General features: G+C 36.2%; 1 protein-coding gene across 5 annotated transcripts in view; it reads right to left on the minus strand.

Annotated features, from left to right (window-relative positions):
- Positions 1-16,283, minus strand: part of LOC131935736 (NAD-dependent protein deacylase sirtuin-6) — a 21,289-nt gene continuing 5,006 nt past the window's right edge. The window contains exons 1-7 of one of the 5 annotated variants that reach the window (XM_059292362.1): positions 3,791-4,048; positions 3,257-3,307; positions 2,360-2,467; positions 1,918-2,045; positions 1,564-1,649; positions 1,268-1,348; positions 1-1,143 (exon numbers count right to left, since the gene is read on the minus strand). In XM_059292362.1, coding sequence (XP_059148345.1) covers positions 651-1,143; positions 1,268-1,348; positions 1,564-1,649; positions 1,918-2,045; positions 2,360-2,387 — 816 coding nt within the window. In that variant the 5' untranslated portion in view covers positions 2,388-2,467; positions 3,257-3,307; positions 3,791-4,048 and the 3' untranslated portion in view covers positions 1-650. Of the gene's footprint in view, positions 1,144-1,267; positions 1,349-1,563; positions 1,650-1,917; positions 2,046-2,359; positions 2,468-3,256; positions 3,611-3,790; positions 4,049-16,283 lie in introns of those variants that run through there. The other 4 variants (XM_059292361.1, XM_059292359.1, XM_059292358.1 and 1 more) reach the window with 4 other exon arrangements.

The following is a 16,283-nucleotide window of genomic DNA, read 5'->3' on the forward strand; positions in this document are numbered from 1 at the left end:
TGTACAATATATATTTATTTACTGTAATAGGATTCCATCATGAGTTACATCAATTCTTTAAGGACATTCACACAGTTTAGGCTATTTAACATGCAACTAACTATAACTTTTGATGTGTAAATAATTTTAAAATATAAAAGCTGTAATTAAGTTTTGAAATTAACAATACAGTGGTTAAATATAAACCTAAATAAATAAATAAAAAGAATAGTATTTCTACCTAAGGTACCTAGGGTAGAAATACAATAATAAAAATTTTAACATAGTATATAGGTTTAGCTTGTGGAGAATTTTATCTTATGGTGGTAACTGTTACTTTAATTTTTAAAAAAAGTAAGAAAATTTTTTTTCGGAATGTAAAAAACATCATTAACTAATACAACCTTAACAATATATTCGCTTACTAGCAATAAGGTTGAAACAATGCCACTATGCAAATTGTGGATAAAAACATAGCAGCATAATGAAAATAGATTCCATCCTTCTTCATCCGTATGTTGTTAGGAAAATTTAGTATTTCATATGTAAGGTCTCATATCATTAGAAGCCTCCCTGAAGTATCCTAACTTTTAGGTGGGTTTGACTCAGAATGCTGTAGACTGGAAGATTTGCATTTTCTGATACAGTTACATTCAGTAAAATGTTCAAAGTTAAACATCAACACATTCTGCTGACAACTCAGCCTTATTATCAGAAGACTCTATTTCTGAAGCACTTTCTTGTTTTATAACATCATTCTCATCTTTTATAACTTCTTTTTTCATTTTCTTACATGGTTCTTCAGGAGAGTCCTCTAAGGCCCTTTTGATGTGATTGCTGTCTTTGAATACCTCAATAAAGTTATTTAACAGTTCTAGATCTGCACTGATTTGCAAATCTTTTATGTCTTTTGGAGAATAAATGGAACTAAGACAGACTGATGGCTTAGTATACTGAGGGACTTCAACTTTAAGAACTTTACATAAGGCTTTCATTACATCATCAACATAAGCAGAAATTTTTAAATCACATTTTTTGTCATGTTTAGTAGGCTGTAAGTTTACTATAACCAACTTCCCACCATTCTTCTTAGTCAGCAGAGGAATATTTCCACTTGGAACAATCTGTAATGATGTTCCCAAGCAAATGCTTAAATCTGATTTTCTGTAAACAGAATTTTGTTAAGTTAGTTGTCTTTATATAAGTAATAGTAATATATTAATACGATAAAAATGTTTTCAGTTGGAATCTGTTATTTTGAAATAAGAAAATTTGAATCTATTTTTACCTGCTTTGTTGATAGGCTGCATCCAAATCTCTATCAGGTAAAGAGTCTTCCCAATCTAGTATTGTATCTATCAACTTTCCTCTAAAATTCAAAATTAAAGCTGTATAAGATGTCAGTCATTAAAATAAACTTTAAATAAAAATTAGAGTACTCAATTCTATTTTGTTTAAATAAATTCAAATAATTAACTCAGTTTATGTAAAAACTTCATTAGAACAGCAGAGTTGTTTTTAAATTCTATACATTATCATTAATTAATAATAAAGAATATACAGTAAAAATAACAAAATAATTACCTGCATGTTCCTCTAGATTTTTTCTGTGTACAGCTGCCCCCAGTTAAGTTCCTTGCCATAGTTGGCACACAATGCTGCCTTATATACTAGAAGGAAGAGTTAGCACAGGGAAATGATATACATTTATATGATTAGTTTGATACATATTTATAATTCATTTCAGATCATAAACATAAAATTTAAGTGCTTTAATTGTGGTTTTTGTTATCTGCAGCCAAGTAACTAAATTTATGAGAGTTGAGATTAAACTAATAACTTCTTCTTTGTATCAATAAATCAATAATAAATATTCATATACAAATTAACTTTAATATGTAAATAAATTACCTATGTTTACTATTGTAATGCTCTTACCTGATGTCCACATTTATTGCATTCTTCTATAAACATATTCCCGTGAAGTTCAGATAAACAATTGCGTGGAAAACCTGACCTTATATGCAGTCCATCGATATTTTGACTAACTACATACTTTATGATACCTACAATAAATAAATTTTAAAGTAAAAATGAATATTTCAGACCTTTGATTTTACTCACTTTTTAAATATTTGTATTTAGGTTCACTAAAGTGTGATAATACTGAAACAAAGTAACTGTTCAGCATCTATTTATATTATATCAAAGGGGACTTTTTTTTTAGCTGTTATTTTGTACTTAACATATTTAAAAAAAAAATATATATAAGCAGAATTATTTGAGGGTAAACACTAAATTTAAATAAAAAATAATAGGTAAAAATGGTCAATTTAATGCTGGAACCAGGTCACTTTAATCAATTGTTGTAACCACATACCAGCTTTTTCAAGAGCTACCAGAGCCATGTGAGTAAATGTAGGTTCAGCAGTGTCAAACGTGACATTATGTTGTGGGCATTCTCCTTTTTCTTCTAATGTCCACACCCCTATAAGTGGTGAGAATATATTATAATATTTAAAACACTTGAATGTACAAAAAATAGGAATGTCAGAGAGGAGGCCTAACTCTTCATGAACATTCTTCATTAATGACTAACACATTACAATTTCACAGTACAGGCACTAATAAAAACACACTTAAAATAAAAATAAATAAAAAAAAAACAACCTTATAACAATAAGCTATTAAATGCACTGAAAATAAGAAAATAAAACTAATTTGCTTTTTTTCATAAAAGCTTCTGTCTCAATTAAAGTGAAAGCAGACGTCCAAATACCATATTTTACAGATGGCAGCAAGTTCTTAGTCGTGTTACCTCTCCATAGTTTAAATCATTTTTAAAACTTTAGTATCTGCCCCTAATAACCTTCACTAGATCGACTGGCTCTACGATTGTAAACATTCTTGTGAACCATAGCTCACCAGACTGGTGCGCGGACATTTGACCACAGGTGCTTTGACCATAGGGGGTTTGACCACAGCGGAGCTTTGACCATAGGGGGTTTGACCACAGCGGGGCTTTGACCACCTATAGCCTATAGTTATTTAATTTTTGTTATCTCCACTTAGTTTTGAAACTGTTAAACTTATTTTTAATGACTTTTTAAACATCTAATCAAATTAACACATAGATATAGTTGTATTGCCACAAAGTGGAACACATCTGGAAAGTTTGAACAAAATTGCTGCATTAGAAGTGGGTCAAAAGTGAGCTAAAGATTTGCCACAAACAAACAGATTTTGTAAAATAAATAAAAGCTTGTTAAAGAATTACCTTTAGGACCTCTAAAATCAGGAATACCTGCAGATGTGCTTATACCAGCCCCTGTATGAACAACAATATGATGACTCTTTTTCACAAATTCTACTAATTTTTCTAACTTTTCAGACAGTTCAGCAGGAGTATCAAAGGTTTCTGGTAATCCACATTTTCCTTTGTGTTCATAGGGGGATAGACCAGACGCATAATGCACAGACATTTTTTAAGAAAAAAAATAATAATTTCCTATGACTACCCCGGTTTCAATCCAAAAAGTAACTTTGTAAGGCAATGTATTAACTTATTAAGGAATAGGCCTAGGGTCTAGGGAACAGAGCACAACTTCTCAGTCTTCAGTCTAGGCTAGTGTAAATTTGTAGTCTACAAGTAGATCTAGATCTGATCAGCTAGCTAGTGTGAATTCTAGATCTAGATAGAAATCTAGATCTAAATAATTAGATCTATAATATAATTTAGAATTATCAATGTATTAATTGCAGTATTCTAGTGGCAAAAAAATTCCCGATTTTCACTAGAATCTACTTTTACTTTTCGTAATCTGATGAATGATGATCGATCACAATTGAATCTGTACTAAAAACTAAACACTACAGTAAACATCTCTAAAAACTAAATCATTATTTTAATCTGTCATAGATTTTCTAGATCTAGATCATATTGGCTAGATCTAGATTTATAGTATTTTATAGATCTATTTGGCTTGAAATGTTTAGATTATCAATTTACTAGGCCAGGCTAGGTAATGTAGTGCTTGGGTGAGTTTTAAAAAGTTGCACTTTCGTTTATTTTTTCGTTTTCATTCTTTGACCAGCAAACTTTTTAATATTATCTAACTCTTTAGGGCCTAATAAAGAGTTAATTAGCCTACTCCTGGCATAGGGCCTAGGCTAGGAGTATGACTAGATTTAGGTAGGCCTAGTCAGGGGCGGATTAAGCTTCTGCGGGGCCCCTGGCTGAAACTTTTTCCGGGGCCCCCTAAACTATATATATATATATATATATATTTATATATATATATATATATATATATATATATATATATATATATATATATATATATATATATATATATATATATATATATATATATATATATATATATATATATGTAGTTTATATAATGACCTCACAAAACAGAGGCCTTTCCAAAAAATAAAGGTTGAATGGAATAAGCTAAATGTTAACAGAAGCCATGGCATATACAAAAAATGTTACATTAAATGTAATGTTAAATTACATTGAGACTTAAGAGCATTTAAAGTGACAATTATTTATTTACTAATGCAAAAGAAATTATAAATACTTACATTTATTACAGTTGTTTTTATTTAGAACTAAAGACCAAGTAACTTTTATAGGGAACATTTTCGAGCTTTCTTGATAGCAAACTCTTCTATTAGTTCTGTATAATTTAGTGAGCTTACAATGTCATTTTCTATGCTCATAAGTGAGAGCATACTAAGTCTCTGCTGTCCCATATTGCTTCTAAGATCGCTTTTAATCTTTTTCATTTTGGAAAATGAGCGCTCTCCACTGCAGTTAGATGTCATCATACACAGATAAATTCGAAGAGCAATGTGCACATTTGGAAAGCTCTGAATGCACTTGAATCTATTTAAAAACATCAACATTTCTAATTCAATGCTATCATTGTAGACGTTTTGCTCTTTTCCCCCATGAATTGATTTAAACAGCTCGGCGAATTGAATCAACTCCGATGAAAAACATTCTTCAAAATCATCGGGATATTTGTTGATTAGTTTTGTAGCTGCTCCTGTAATGTCACCAGTGCTAAGGTTGGTCAGGTCACTGAAGAAATCGAACATTTCTTGAACAGTTTTATAGGAATCTAAGCGATGATGTAGAGCTGCAGTTAGGTGGTCGATCACACAGATGAATACTTCAGTCATAAATTTTTCTCTAGGAGAAAGTTGCATTTCTGAAACTTTGCTTTCGTCAAATTGTCGCTTCCTCTTTAGTGGTCGTCTGTTGGAATATGTGTAGTCTTTGACTTCACATTTAATTTTTCCTTTTGATTCGAAGCTAGCGAATTCATTACGTTGACTTTCAATAAAAAGGAGAACAGATTTTAACAAATTAACTGCTGTATTAAGAGATAAACCTTTTTCTTGAAGAGATACATTTGTTTTTTGCAATCTCTCTAAAATTGTATCCCATACCTCGATTAATATTACTGTTTCTAGTTTTTGTAAACTTTTAAGATATCCTTCAGCTTCAGCTCTACATTTAAGAGGTTGATTTTCATCGGCTGCTAACTCCTCCAAAGCCGATATATTTTCCTTATACCCTCTATTTAAAGCCTTAACAGCATCATGTCGAGCGGACCATCTGGTTTCCGACAAAGCTTTAGCAACAGGCAATCCATTCATGTGCTTGTTGTGTATATGCCAACGATGGGTAGATGCAGAAAGCCAAGAGTAAAGGCTCTGAAGGAGATAAAAAAAACCCAACTGACGTGGGGCAGCACTCAGCTGCGCAGTTCCCAACTAAATTGAGTGAATGTGCTGTGCACGGTACATACAATGCCACGTCACACTTCTCCCGGATTTTAGCCTGAACGCCGTTATACTTGCCGCTCATGTTGGACGCGTTGTCATATGATTGACCGCGACAATTTTTTATGTCAATTCCATTTTCTTTCAAAAATGTTAGTATTAAATTAGCTATTTCCGAACCAGTGTGTGAAAACATTGGTACAAATTTTAAGAAGCGCTCAATAGGTCCGGTGTCTTGTACATAGCGAATAAAGATTGTGAGTTGATCAACATGTGAAACATCTGGAGTCGATTCTACAGATATGGAAAAATATTTCGCTGTCTTTATTTCATCTACAATTACAGACAAAACCTTTTGACCCATAAGTTCAATCATCTCCTCACATATTGTTGTAGATATGTAGGATGTATGTCCACGTCCTTTGTTGGCGTGTATCCGCATATGTTCTGCGAGAAAGGTATCGTACTGACTTAACAGCTCCAGCAACCCGAGATAATTCCCATTGTTTGGAGAGCCAACCTCTTCAGTTCTGCCCCGGAACGGAAGACCACGAATACAAAGAAACTGTACCACACTCACGATTCTGTGAAGTACTTGTCTCCAGTACTGAATTTCACTTTCATATTGCGTTACAAGTTTCATGTCAATCTGACCAGTAGATTTTCGTGAACACAGCGCTGCCAATGAATCAATGTGTTGTTTGGAATGTTCATGCCTAGATAGCACTTCATGGGCACTTTTCCATTGTTTGAACCCTGATGTCATTTTGTTAGTTATAGGTGACATCAGCTTACATACAAAACAATAAACACACCCGCTTGTTTTGGAATAACACAACCAATTTCTTTCAAATTTTTCTCCTGTTCGTGCATGGACACGTGTAAATAAAGAAATGGTGCAGAACCGACGTTGTGACTCTCTTTCTAACTGTATGACTGATTCTTTAAAGTCCCCGTTTTTGTTTTGACATGGTGTGGTACCACGTTGAATCCAATAGTTTCTAAATGCCTCTGACATCTTTTCCCGCTCTGGCCAAAAATGAAGGTCGTATATAGCATGACTATCTTCAAGGGGTTTTGCTGTATCATCTTTCAAATCACATTGTTTTAAAGTAGGAGCCTGCTCTACATCTTTTACCCCGGCGGTGTCTGATTCAATTGCAGATCCCTTTTCTACGTGACTATTTTCCTTGGTACTCGAAGTTGGTTTGAAAAAGGAGAGCAGTTTTGTAGTTTTTTCAGCAAGCTCAGTTTCGATCTTTCTTTTTTTCACCGATAATGCGCGTTTTTTTGCTCCACTAGGATAGTTACGAGACATATTCAATAGAATTTAAAAAAAAAACAAGGCTGAATCTAATTAAAAGTCCGGCTCTTTGCTGAAATTGCAAATTGTCGTTTTTTCTCCAGCAAGCAATTTTTTGACATATAGGTCTGATGAACGAGCCTTTAGGATTACTTTGTCTATCTGAAAAGTCTGAAGCCTGGATAATGGTGGAGGGTTGGAAATCAAGAAAAATTTTGAACTCTTGAGTAGACTCCGTGCGAATAAATCCAAAAGAATGACTGACTCAACAAATGTAATTCCGAATGGGATTTCGGGGAGGAAGATATAGTTTGGGGACATACCGGAAGTGTGTGTGTGTGGGGGGGGGGGGTGATATGCCAAGCTCAACAAAAGAGGTTCCAGTTTCCATTACCCTAACGGGTCGGCAGAGGCGTAGCGACCCTTCCCGGCGCCCGGGGCGAACTTTCAATTTGGCGCCCCCCCCCGCTTATATATATATATATATATATATATATATATATATATATATATATATATATATATGTGTGTGTGTGTGTGTGTGTGTGTGTATAATTATGTGTGTGTGATAGTGTGTTTATATATAAGCTTGTGTGTGGGTAAGAGTGTATTTGTGTGTGTAAGCGTGTGTGTAAGCGTGTATGCTACAGTCCGGACAAGGTTTAATAATTACATTGTATGATTTTCATTCCTTAAAACTTTACGACAATTTAATTCCCATTAAGATGCGTTTAACTTTTTTTGCGAAAGATTAGTAATGTCAGTAAAAAAAAAATAAGCCTGATCTGTGTTAGAGGGTAGTTTGTAGCTAACGCTAATATGTTTAGACCAGCCTTTTATGTTCTAGTTTTGAACGATCTCTGTTGTGATATGGTACATATTGGATTCGAAGTTTGTTAGAGTAAGGACACACAAGTGACATACAAGAAGAAGTTATCAGAAATATTTATTGTTCACATTGGAATACGACATGGGTATTTCGTTGATTGGTTGATGGTATGACAAAACAAGCTAGAGAAAACAAACTGGAATCCAACGGATGTTAACAGCTCGTAGTCTTGGATTTCGCAGATTTGCCCTGCCTTCTCGCACACAGTTTCTTCCAGGCATCTTTTCGGGGGGTCGAAGCCCCCCCGGAAAAATTTTTACGCCCCCCCCCGAACGAAATGAAATTTATATAATTTATATATAGAAAATATATACTTTTAACAGTGTCCGCCCCCCCCCCCGAAGAAAGTTTACCGCCTCCCCCCTCCCCCCGAAGATTTCAAGTGCCCCCCCGGAGAAAAAAGTCTGGAAGAAACACTGATCAAAAGTATCTGATCTCTCACGTTGAAGTTGAGAGAATCGTAAGAATCTTACAAAGAACTAGTCGCGTCTTTTTTTTTAACAAAACTGGCTATTGAAATTGTACATTACGCGTTAATACACTTGGTTTCTTTACTAAGTGTTAAGAGAGTTATCTACTCACCAATCCAGTACAAATACTTGCGATTTTTGTTAGCGAAAAAAGCGCCCCCCCCCCCACCCCCACACACACTCATCACAACCATCTTGGACAAAGTTTGTAGAGCGGTTTTTAACGTAACTAACTTTTTTAAAAAAAATGTTACACAATTATACAATGCACAGTACAATTCGTTTCTTTCTGAGAGCTAAAGGTTGTTTACTCAGAATCCTGTGTAATTTTGCTATTTTATTTAGCCTAAAAGCGCCCCCCTGCACCATCTTGATAAAAGTCACTAACGTATTTTACAGTTCAACAATCGTACAATACGTTTTAATACAATTGGTTTCTTTTAATAGTGGTAACGTTTATCGACTCAACAATCTAGTGTAAATTCTTCCGTTTTAAGTCTCGAAAAAGCGCCCCCCCCCCCCATCTAGGAAAAGCTTCAAAGCGGTTTTGCCGGTCACTGTTTCTTAAGAGTATATGTTTTACATTAAGAAATCAAGATAGAAAACAGTTAAATCAGTATGTAAATGCGTGTAGCCATTATATTTCTTAACTTAGACAGTTTATAATTCAAAACTGCAGCATAAAATCAGCTTTAAAAAATTTTTCCCACCCCTTTTGGCGCCCCCATAGGGTCGGCGCCCGGGGCGGCCGCCCCCCCCGCCCCCCCCCTAGCTACGCCTCTGCGGGTCGGACAGAGTTCACAGTTTAATTAAATTGGAAAAAAACTTAAAGTTCAAAGTTCGCCATTGTTTATTGTTACAACTGAGGCCACGGTTGATGTTAGGCCTAGTGAGTTACCCCCCCCCCCCCCCTTCCCCATCTCAATTTGAACAATGCTGTATTTTATAAGAAGACATTAGTGTCGCACCTAGTTGTTATGTGCAGGAAAGAGAACTACGGTCGCCTGGAGATTGTTTTACCTGAGGTGGATGGCGATGGGTCGATTAAGTGAGCCCTCCCCCCCCCCCTCCCTCCGCCTCCACCACCTTGTACCTGGTATGTAAATTTGGGGAAAAAACGTAATGTGATATCCTATTGTATTCTGACCAATATAGATGGGGTTTTTTTTGGGTTTTTTTTTTTTTTGTTTTTTTTTATGCCTTTACTAGTTACAATTAGGTGGTAAATTTGGGGGCCCCTAAAAATCGGGGGCCCGTAGCTGCAGCCCTTTCAGCACCCCCCTTAATCCGCCACTGGGCCTAGTATTATCCGTAGGCTTAGGGTCGAATCAGTCATGTTTACAAGTGACCTAGGCAGGAAATAGTAAAGAAGGGATTTCAAAAAAAAAAAAAAAACAAGTTAATAAAAAGTCTAGTGACAATTTAAGCACAATTTCCTTAATTAATTTTAAAAAAAACTCCCTATCACTCTCATATAAATTATAAATAAATTAATAGGGTACAAAAATAACGTTTGAATTAATAAGTAAAAAAAAAGACAACTATATTAACCTATATCAACGGAAATAGTTTTATTTTAACGAGTAGGCCTACAAGATGCTCAGTTGAAACAAGTTAATAAAAAGTCTAGTGACAATTTAAGCGCAATTTCCTTAATTAACATGCGTCAAGTAGACGTTACCTCTCACTAGCGACTGCCTGAGCCGGTGTGCTTGGTTTGGAACTTCACCGCTTCGCTTCTTCTAGTGGTGAGACGCGAGCACCCCTTTTCGTTTCTCTCCACACGAGCAGAGCTAGTCCCCGCCCCCTCGCGAGATCTGCGCGAGTCTGGCCAATGGCAGCGTGTACCGCAGAACGCGTCCAGCTACGCACCAAAGGGGGAAAAAGCCTACATGATGCTCAGTTTAAATCATTTTAAAATATCATCCTAGGCCTACAAGATGCTCAGTTTGAATAATTAAAAAAAAAATTGTGACCGAACGAAAGGATATTTTTGAAAACTTTCTTCGGCAATATAGGTCTAAATTATGGCAGGAATCGATTGGTAAATGTTTCAAGTCGCTAAGTGCTCTGGTTGCCGAGATATGGACAAAAAACTGCATTTGTTCGAGGTTTTTTGGCTTTTCCGGGAAATCCAGGAAGGTATTCCGGGAATGTTTTTGGCCCACAATCATCCTTGAAACTTGCTTAACATATTTGCTTTTGGAACTAGTCCTCGATATTGCTTCGTTGAGGAGGAGATACGACTTAAAGGCTGCGGACACACATCCATACATCCATCCAGAAATGACGCATTATTAAACGCAATTCTCCAGTATGGAAATTGCGCTAAAAAGTAGTAAATATCATCCTAGGCCTACACGATGCTCAGTTTAAATGTTCTTAATTAATTGTTTGTGACCGAACGAAAGGATATTTTTGAAAACTTTCTTCGGCAATATTGGTCTAAATTATGGCAGGAATCGATTGGTACATGTTTCAAGTCGCTAAGTGGTCTGGTTGCCGAGATATGGACAAAAAACTGCATGTGTTCGAGGTTTTTTGGCTTTTCCGGGAAATCCAGGAAGGAATTCCGGGAATTTTTTTGACCCACAATCGTCCTTGAAACTTGCTTAACATATTTGCTTTTGGAACTAGTCCTCGATATTGCTTCGTTGAGGAGGAGATACGACTTAAAGCTGCGGACACACATCCATCCATCCATTCATTCATCCATCCATCCATCCATCCAGAAATGACGAGTTAATAATCGCAATTGTCCGTCTGGAAATTGCGCTAAAAAATACCCCCCCCCCCCTTTCCACACCTGATTGTTTATTTATACATATAATTATGTTTGTTTTTTAAGTGACCAAATACAGTAGGTCACCCTTCGGGAGCAGAGGCAGTTTTTTGTTTCTTCCAGACTTTTCTCCGGGGGGGGGGGGGGGGCGTTAAAAGTATATATTTTCTATATTAATGCCTGGAAGAAACTGGGCAGAGGTGCGGTTCGCATCGGCCGACAATATTTCGGAGTGACAACATGATGGAACATTGTACAATTTACTGTCAAAACATATTGCATCCAGCTAAAATAATAAAAGAAAAGTCAGAGAGGGATGACATCCCACCGAAAATGCAAAGTTTTTGGCGACGATTGGGTGATACCTTTGGTAAACGCGTAGGGGAACACCCGATCATGTGACGTCAATAACACATTTTTTTTTTAAATTGCTCATGATTTATTTAGATCTGGAAAGTGACGGTGAGGATAATCGTCCTTCACGAGCTACTGAAAAATAGAAAATAAGACAACTAAATAGCGGCGTATGCTACGTCGCGGGTCAGCTTGTTTGTTTTATTATCTTATTTTCAGTGCATTTAAAAACATGCTGTTACACCGCGTTTACACTTACGACTTGTATACTATACATTTCTAGAACACAAAGCTCGCCAAAAGTTATTTTTATCTCCACAGAACATGTTACTTTTACAGAACATGTTATAGAACATTTTATAAAACAAGCATGACCTTTGACCCGGAACGTCTGCTATATAGGTCCAGATATATGAATAAAATCTCGTAGAAAAATAATTGCACACCAGTGAACGCCTAATAAAATGTGCATAATAGTGCGAAATATTATTAGTAGGCCTACTTTATAAATTTACATTAGATTTTGAGAAATCGGAAATAGCGTAAATTAGTACTTCCGGTCAACGGAAATTACCAAAATTTGACATAAGGTAGAGAATTAGATCTTTTACTTATTTGTGAAATTTCATTTATCTATCTGAAATACTACTCAAGTTATAGGCTTTTGAAAAATTCAAAGTAGAAAAAGTACCACTTCCGGTTATCGGATATCGCTCAAAAGTTGATACGGATCTACGATTTTGATAAAATACTTATATATGAAATTTCATCAACCTAGCTGTAACGGTACTCAAGTTATCGTGTTTACACACGGACACACACACACACACACACACACACACACACATACGGACAAGATTGCACAATTATGTTTTTTCCGTATCAGTGAGATGTAAAACGTCGAGATTTGCAAAAATCTCGATTTTTTTTTGCACGATTACAAGACTTTATACTTCATATATACGAGAAAGTAAAAACGCAACTTTATAAAATAAACTTCTATTGAAGTAGTGTTTCTTCAGCATAGCTTCCGATATCAGAAGTTTCACGTATACACAAACATGCTAGCACAAATACACACATAAGAGAACAAAAGAAATAATAAACAATATCTTCACACTCAAAGTGTTTAACTCAGTGCCATTATATTGTGCTATACGATAATTATTGTTAGTTAGCAAATTTTAAAAGGTTAGTGTGACATTATAGTGCTGACCACACTATCTCTGCATATGCCGAGGTCACAGAAACAAGTGAACTCTACTTCACTTGCCCCATAGACCGTCAGGTTTGAAAAGGGAACTTTACTTACTTTACTTAGTGTGACATTGTGTGTGAGTTTTCTCAGAGAAAAATGAAAATAATAAAGAATATTTCTGTTAACAAAAATGAAAAAAAAAAAAGATAAATGCAGTGTTTCTTTCAGAACATTTTCTCCAAGGGTGGGGGGTGGGTGGGGGGGGGGGGGCACATGAAACTGTCGAGGTGGGGGTGTGTGGAAAGGACTAAATTTTCCGGGGGAGGACACGGGTTAAATAATAGATTTTCTATATAAATTCTATTCGTTGGGGGTGGGGGTGGGGGAGAAAGGGGCGGTGTCACCCCCCCCCCCCCTCGAAGATCAGATGCCTGAAAGAAACACTGCATAAACAACCCCCTGAAAAAAGTCTACTGCCCCCCCCCCCCCCCCCGAACGAGATGGAAATTATATAGTAGTCTGGAAGAAACACTGTGGATAAATGGTTGGCTAAGTGCCATTGAAAGACGACGGCAATAAAGCTACTGGTATGTTGTGAAATTCAAGTAGAGCACAACCCTGCGCTTACTGGAGATGGGAGGATGCTAAGAATTATCACATGAAATGTTATCGCACATCCGCCAACAACATTCGTAAACAAAACAGCAACAATTAGATTCTGACGACAGCAAATTTATGAGGTCCAAGGAGTTGAGTCATCTCAAGAATCGTTAAGTCGGATGTCACCAAGTGTGGCTATTCAGGGTATCACCCCCATTACAAGTAAAAGTAGGTATATATATGTATATATATATATATATATATATATATATATATATATATATATATATATATATATATATATATATATATATATATATATATATACGCACGAGCGCACAGTACGCACATATGTATAGGCAAAGTATAGCATGTGTACATTTACATTGTTTATTTCTGGATATATTAATATTTTAGGTTGAATTTGGGAGGGGGGGGGGGATAATCTGCTACCTCTCTTTCAGAACTATTGATAAATGATTTTTAGAGCGACCATATAAGAAATGTATTCAACTAGTACACGTAGTATTCTATTCATTAAATGAGAAATAAGCATTGTGTTGACCAAAATATAAGGGAAAAAAAAGAACGAGAATAGAGAATCACAGTTAAGACATAAATACAAAAATAATGCACTGGTTGTGTTTTTTGTGGGTAAATATGGAATGTCTAAAACTATAACTTACCAGAAAAGTAAGTAAAATGTTAAGATATAAGTGTACATCTAACGGTCAATAGGGCAGGTGAAGTAGAGTTCACCTGCTTATGTCATCTTCAACAGAGCCATTTATTAATTGAATGCTTTTTCTGTCGGTTTCTTTGTGAAAGAGGAATTTAAAAATTATATATTTGTGTTTCTTTGTTAATATTACAGTGAATAACAGACTACAAAGAATGCCATATGCTATGAATTGGGATCGATATTCGAAATGACATAATGTTGTGTTGTGAGACAAGGGGTGGAGACACTAGAGCTTATCGAATTTCTTCAAAGTCTGTAATTATCGTAATTATTATGTAACGGTTGCGTTTGTTCGAATATGGAAGCTGTTTTAAATACACCCAACGTGTGGCAGGTGATTTTTTAAACCATCTTCAATCAAAATATTGCTTTACATATATATATATATATATATATATATATATATATATATATATATATATATATATATATATATATATATATATATATATACATATATATATATATATATATATATATATATATATATATATATATATATATATATATATATATATAACTTAGTCATTCAAGATTTTGCCTGAAAATGAAAAATACATGGCGGTTGGACATAGACTTTACCTCACCCCCTCCCATTGCATAAAATGTTATTGAGAATTTTGAGATGAAAGTAACAAAATAGACTCTCCTTTTTGCCAAATTTGTCTAATTTTACTTTTCTCTCTTACTGTATCTTTGACAAGAGTAATATTTCCAAGAAATTTACACGAACCGTTGTATTGTTTCATAATGTATAGGCAGCAAAAACTGATAGTGAAGACCACGTTTTCAAACCATTTTCAGAATATCACTTACTCTCTCCAGCACTTGCTTCTTTTCATAAACTTATATTTTGTTGGGAGAAAAATATATTTGCTGTTCTCATGCTAGGGGCCTACTCTGTACGTAGATGTATGTTTTTGGAATTCATTGCCTCTTTCAAAGTGTTCATACCGTCAATCTCGTGCAGAATAGCTTTAGGTTCTTTACAGACATTTTTATTGGCGTTTGAGGGTGAGGTGGGTGGGTGGTGTGGTGGGGGGGGGGGGGGGGGGGGGGGGTTCCGAGAAAGATACCTTTAAAGCAGTGGAGGTACCTTGAATCAGCAAGCGCTGTTTTTGTATTTTCAATCTCGTGCAATTTAAGGAAGTGTTCTCTTAATGTTGCCTGCGCTAGACTAGAACCGCTCGACTTGGCATTTCATTGAATCCAGTTAGGACCCTGACTCCATCAAGTTCAGTCACGCATGTGAATTCGTAGTTTACTATTTCGTCCGATCACTTTTTTTTGCTCGAGATAGTATGAAGGATTAAAATACTCACACGACGTACGATCACGACAGTCACACGTCGTCTATTGGGCCACGATATAAAAATAAATTGTACGTTCGTCACAGCACATATACACGAGCAACACGCGCCTGTGTAGGTGGCGTTGACATGATTCGTAATTTATGTGTTCCGTCAAGGGGTCCACGCAGAGGCGTAGCGAGAGGTGGGGGGCGGGGGGTGCGGACCGCACCGGGTGACCCCATTTAGGGGGTGACACCAAGGCAAAAAATAGCAAAATATATAGAGAAAAACTTGAGGAGGGGGGTGCAAATCGAAAGTTTGAGGGGGGGGGGGGGGGTGCAAATCAAAAACTTGAGGGGGGGGGTGCAAATCGAAAGTTTGAGGGGGGGTGCAAATTAAAAACTTGAGGGGGGGGGGTGTAAATCGAAAATTTGAGGGGGGGGGTGGCAAATCGAAAAGATGAAAGATTGTCCCCGGGAAGGGTCGCAACGCCTCTTGGGGGGGGTGACACCATTAAGTGCCGCACCGGGTGACACCCGACCTCACTACGCCACTGGGTCCACGATATAGAAGTATCACGATACCGATATCTCGCTCTGGCGCACTTTTTTTTTTACTGAGTCGTGTTGTCTCGCTGTCGTATTTGAACTGTCATCATCAGCGCTGTCAAAATCCGAACGCAAATCATGAGTCGGATGGGTCCATTTTAATATGTAATACACGCATGCAATCTTGACCTATTTCTGATGTCCTTGTCAAACGCACGCCATCAGTGGCGTAGTAGTCATGTTTTCAAGTGTAAAGGAGAGCGAAAAGAGAAAAAAAACGCGCGGAATTTTTAACACATGATCAGTGTGTAAAGAGTGCATGCAGAG

Source organism: Physella acuta, unplaced genomic scaffold, assembly GCF_028476545.2.
Source record: "Physella acuta isolate Inbredline_101_S28 unplaced genomic scaffold, ASM2847654v3 ptg000156l, whole genome shotgun sequence".
Classification (NCBI taxonomy): domain Eukaryota; kingdom Metazoa; phylum Mollusca; class Gastropoda; family Physidae; genus Physella; species Physella acuta.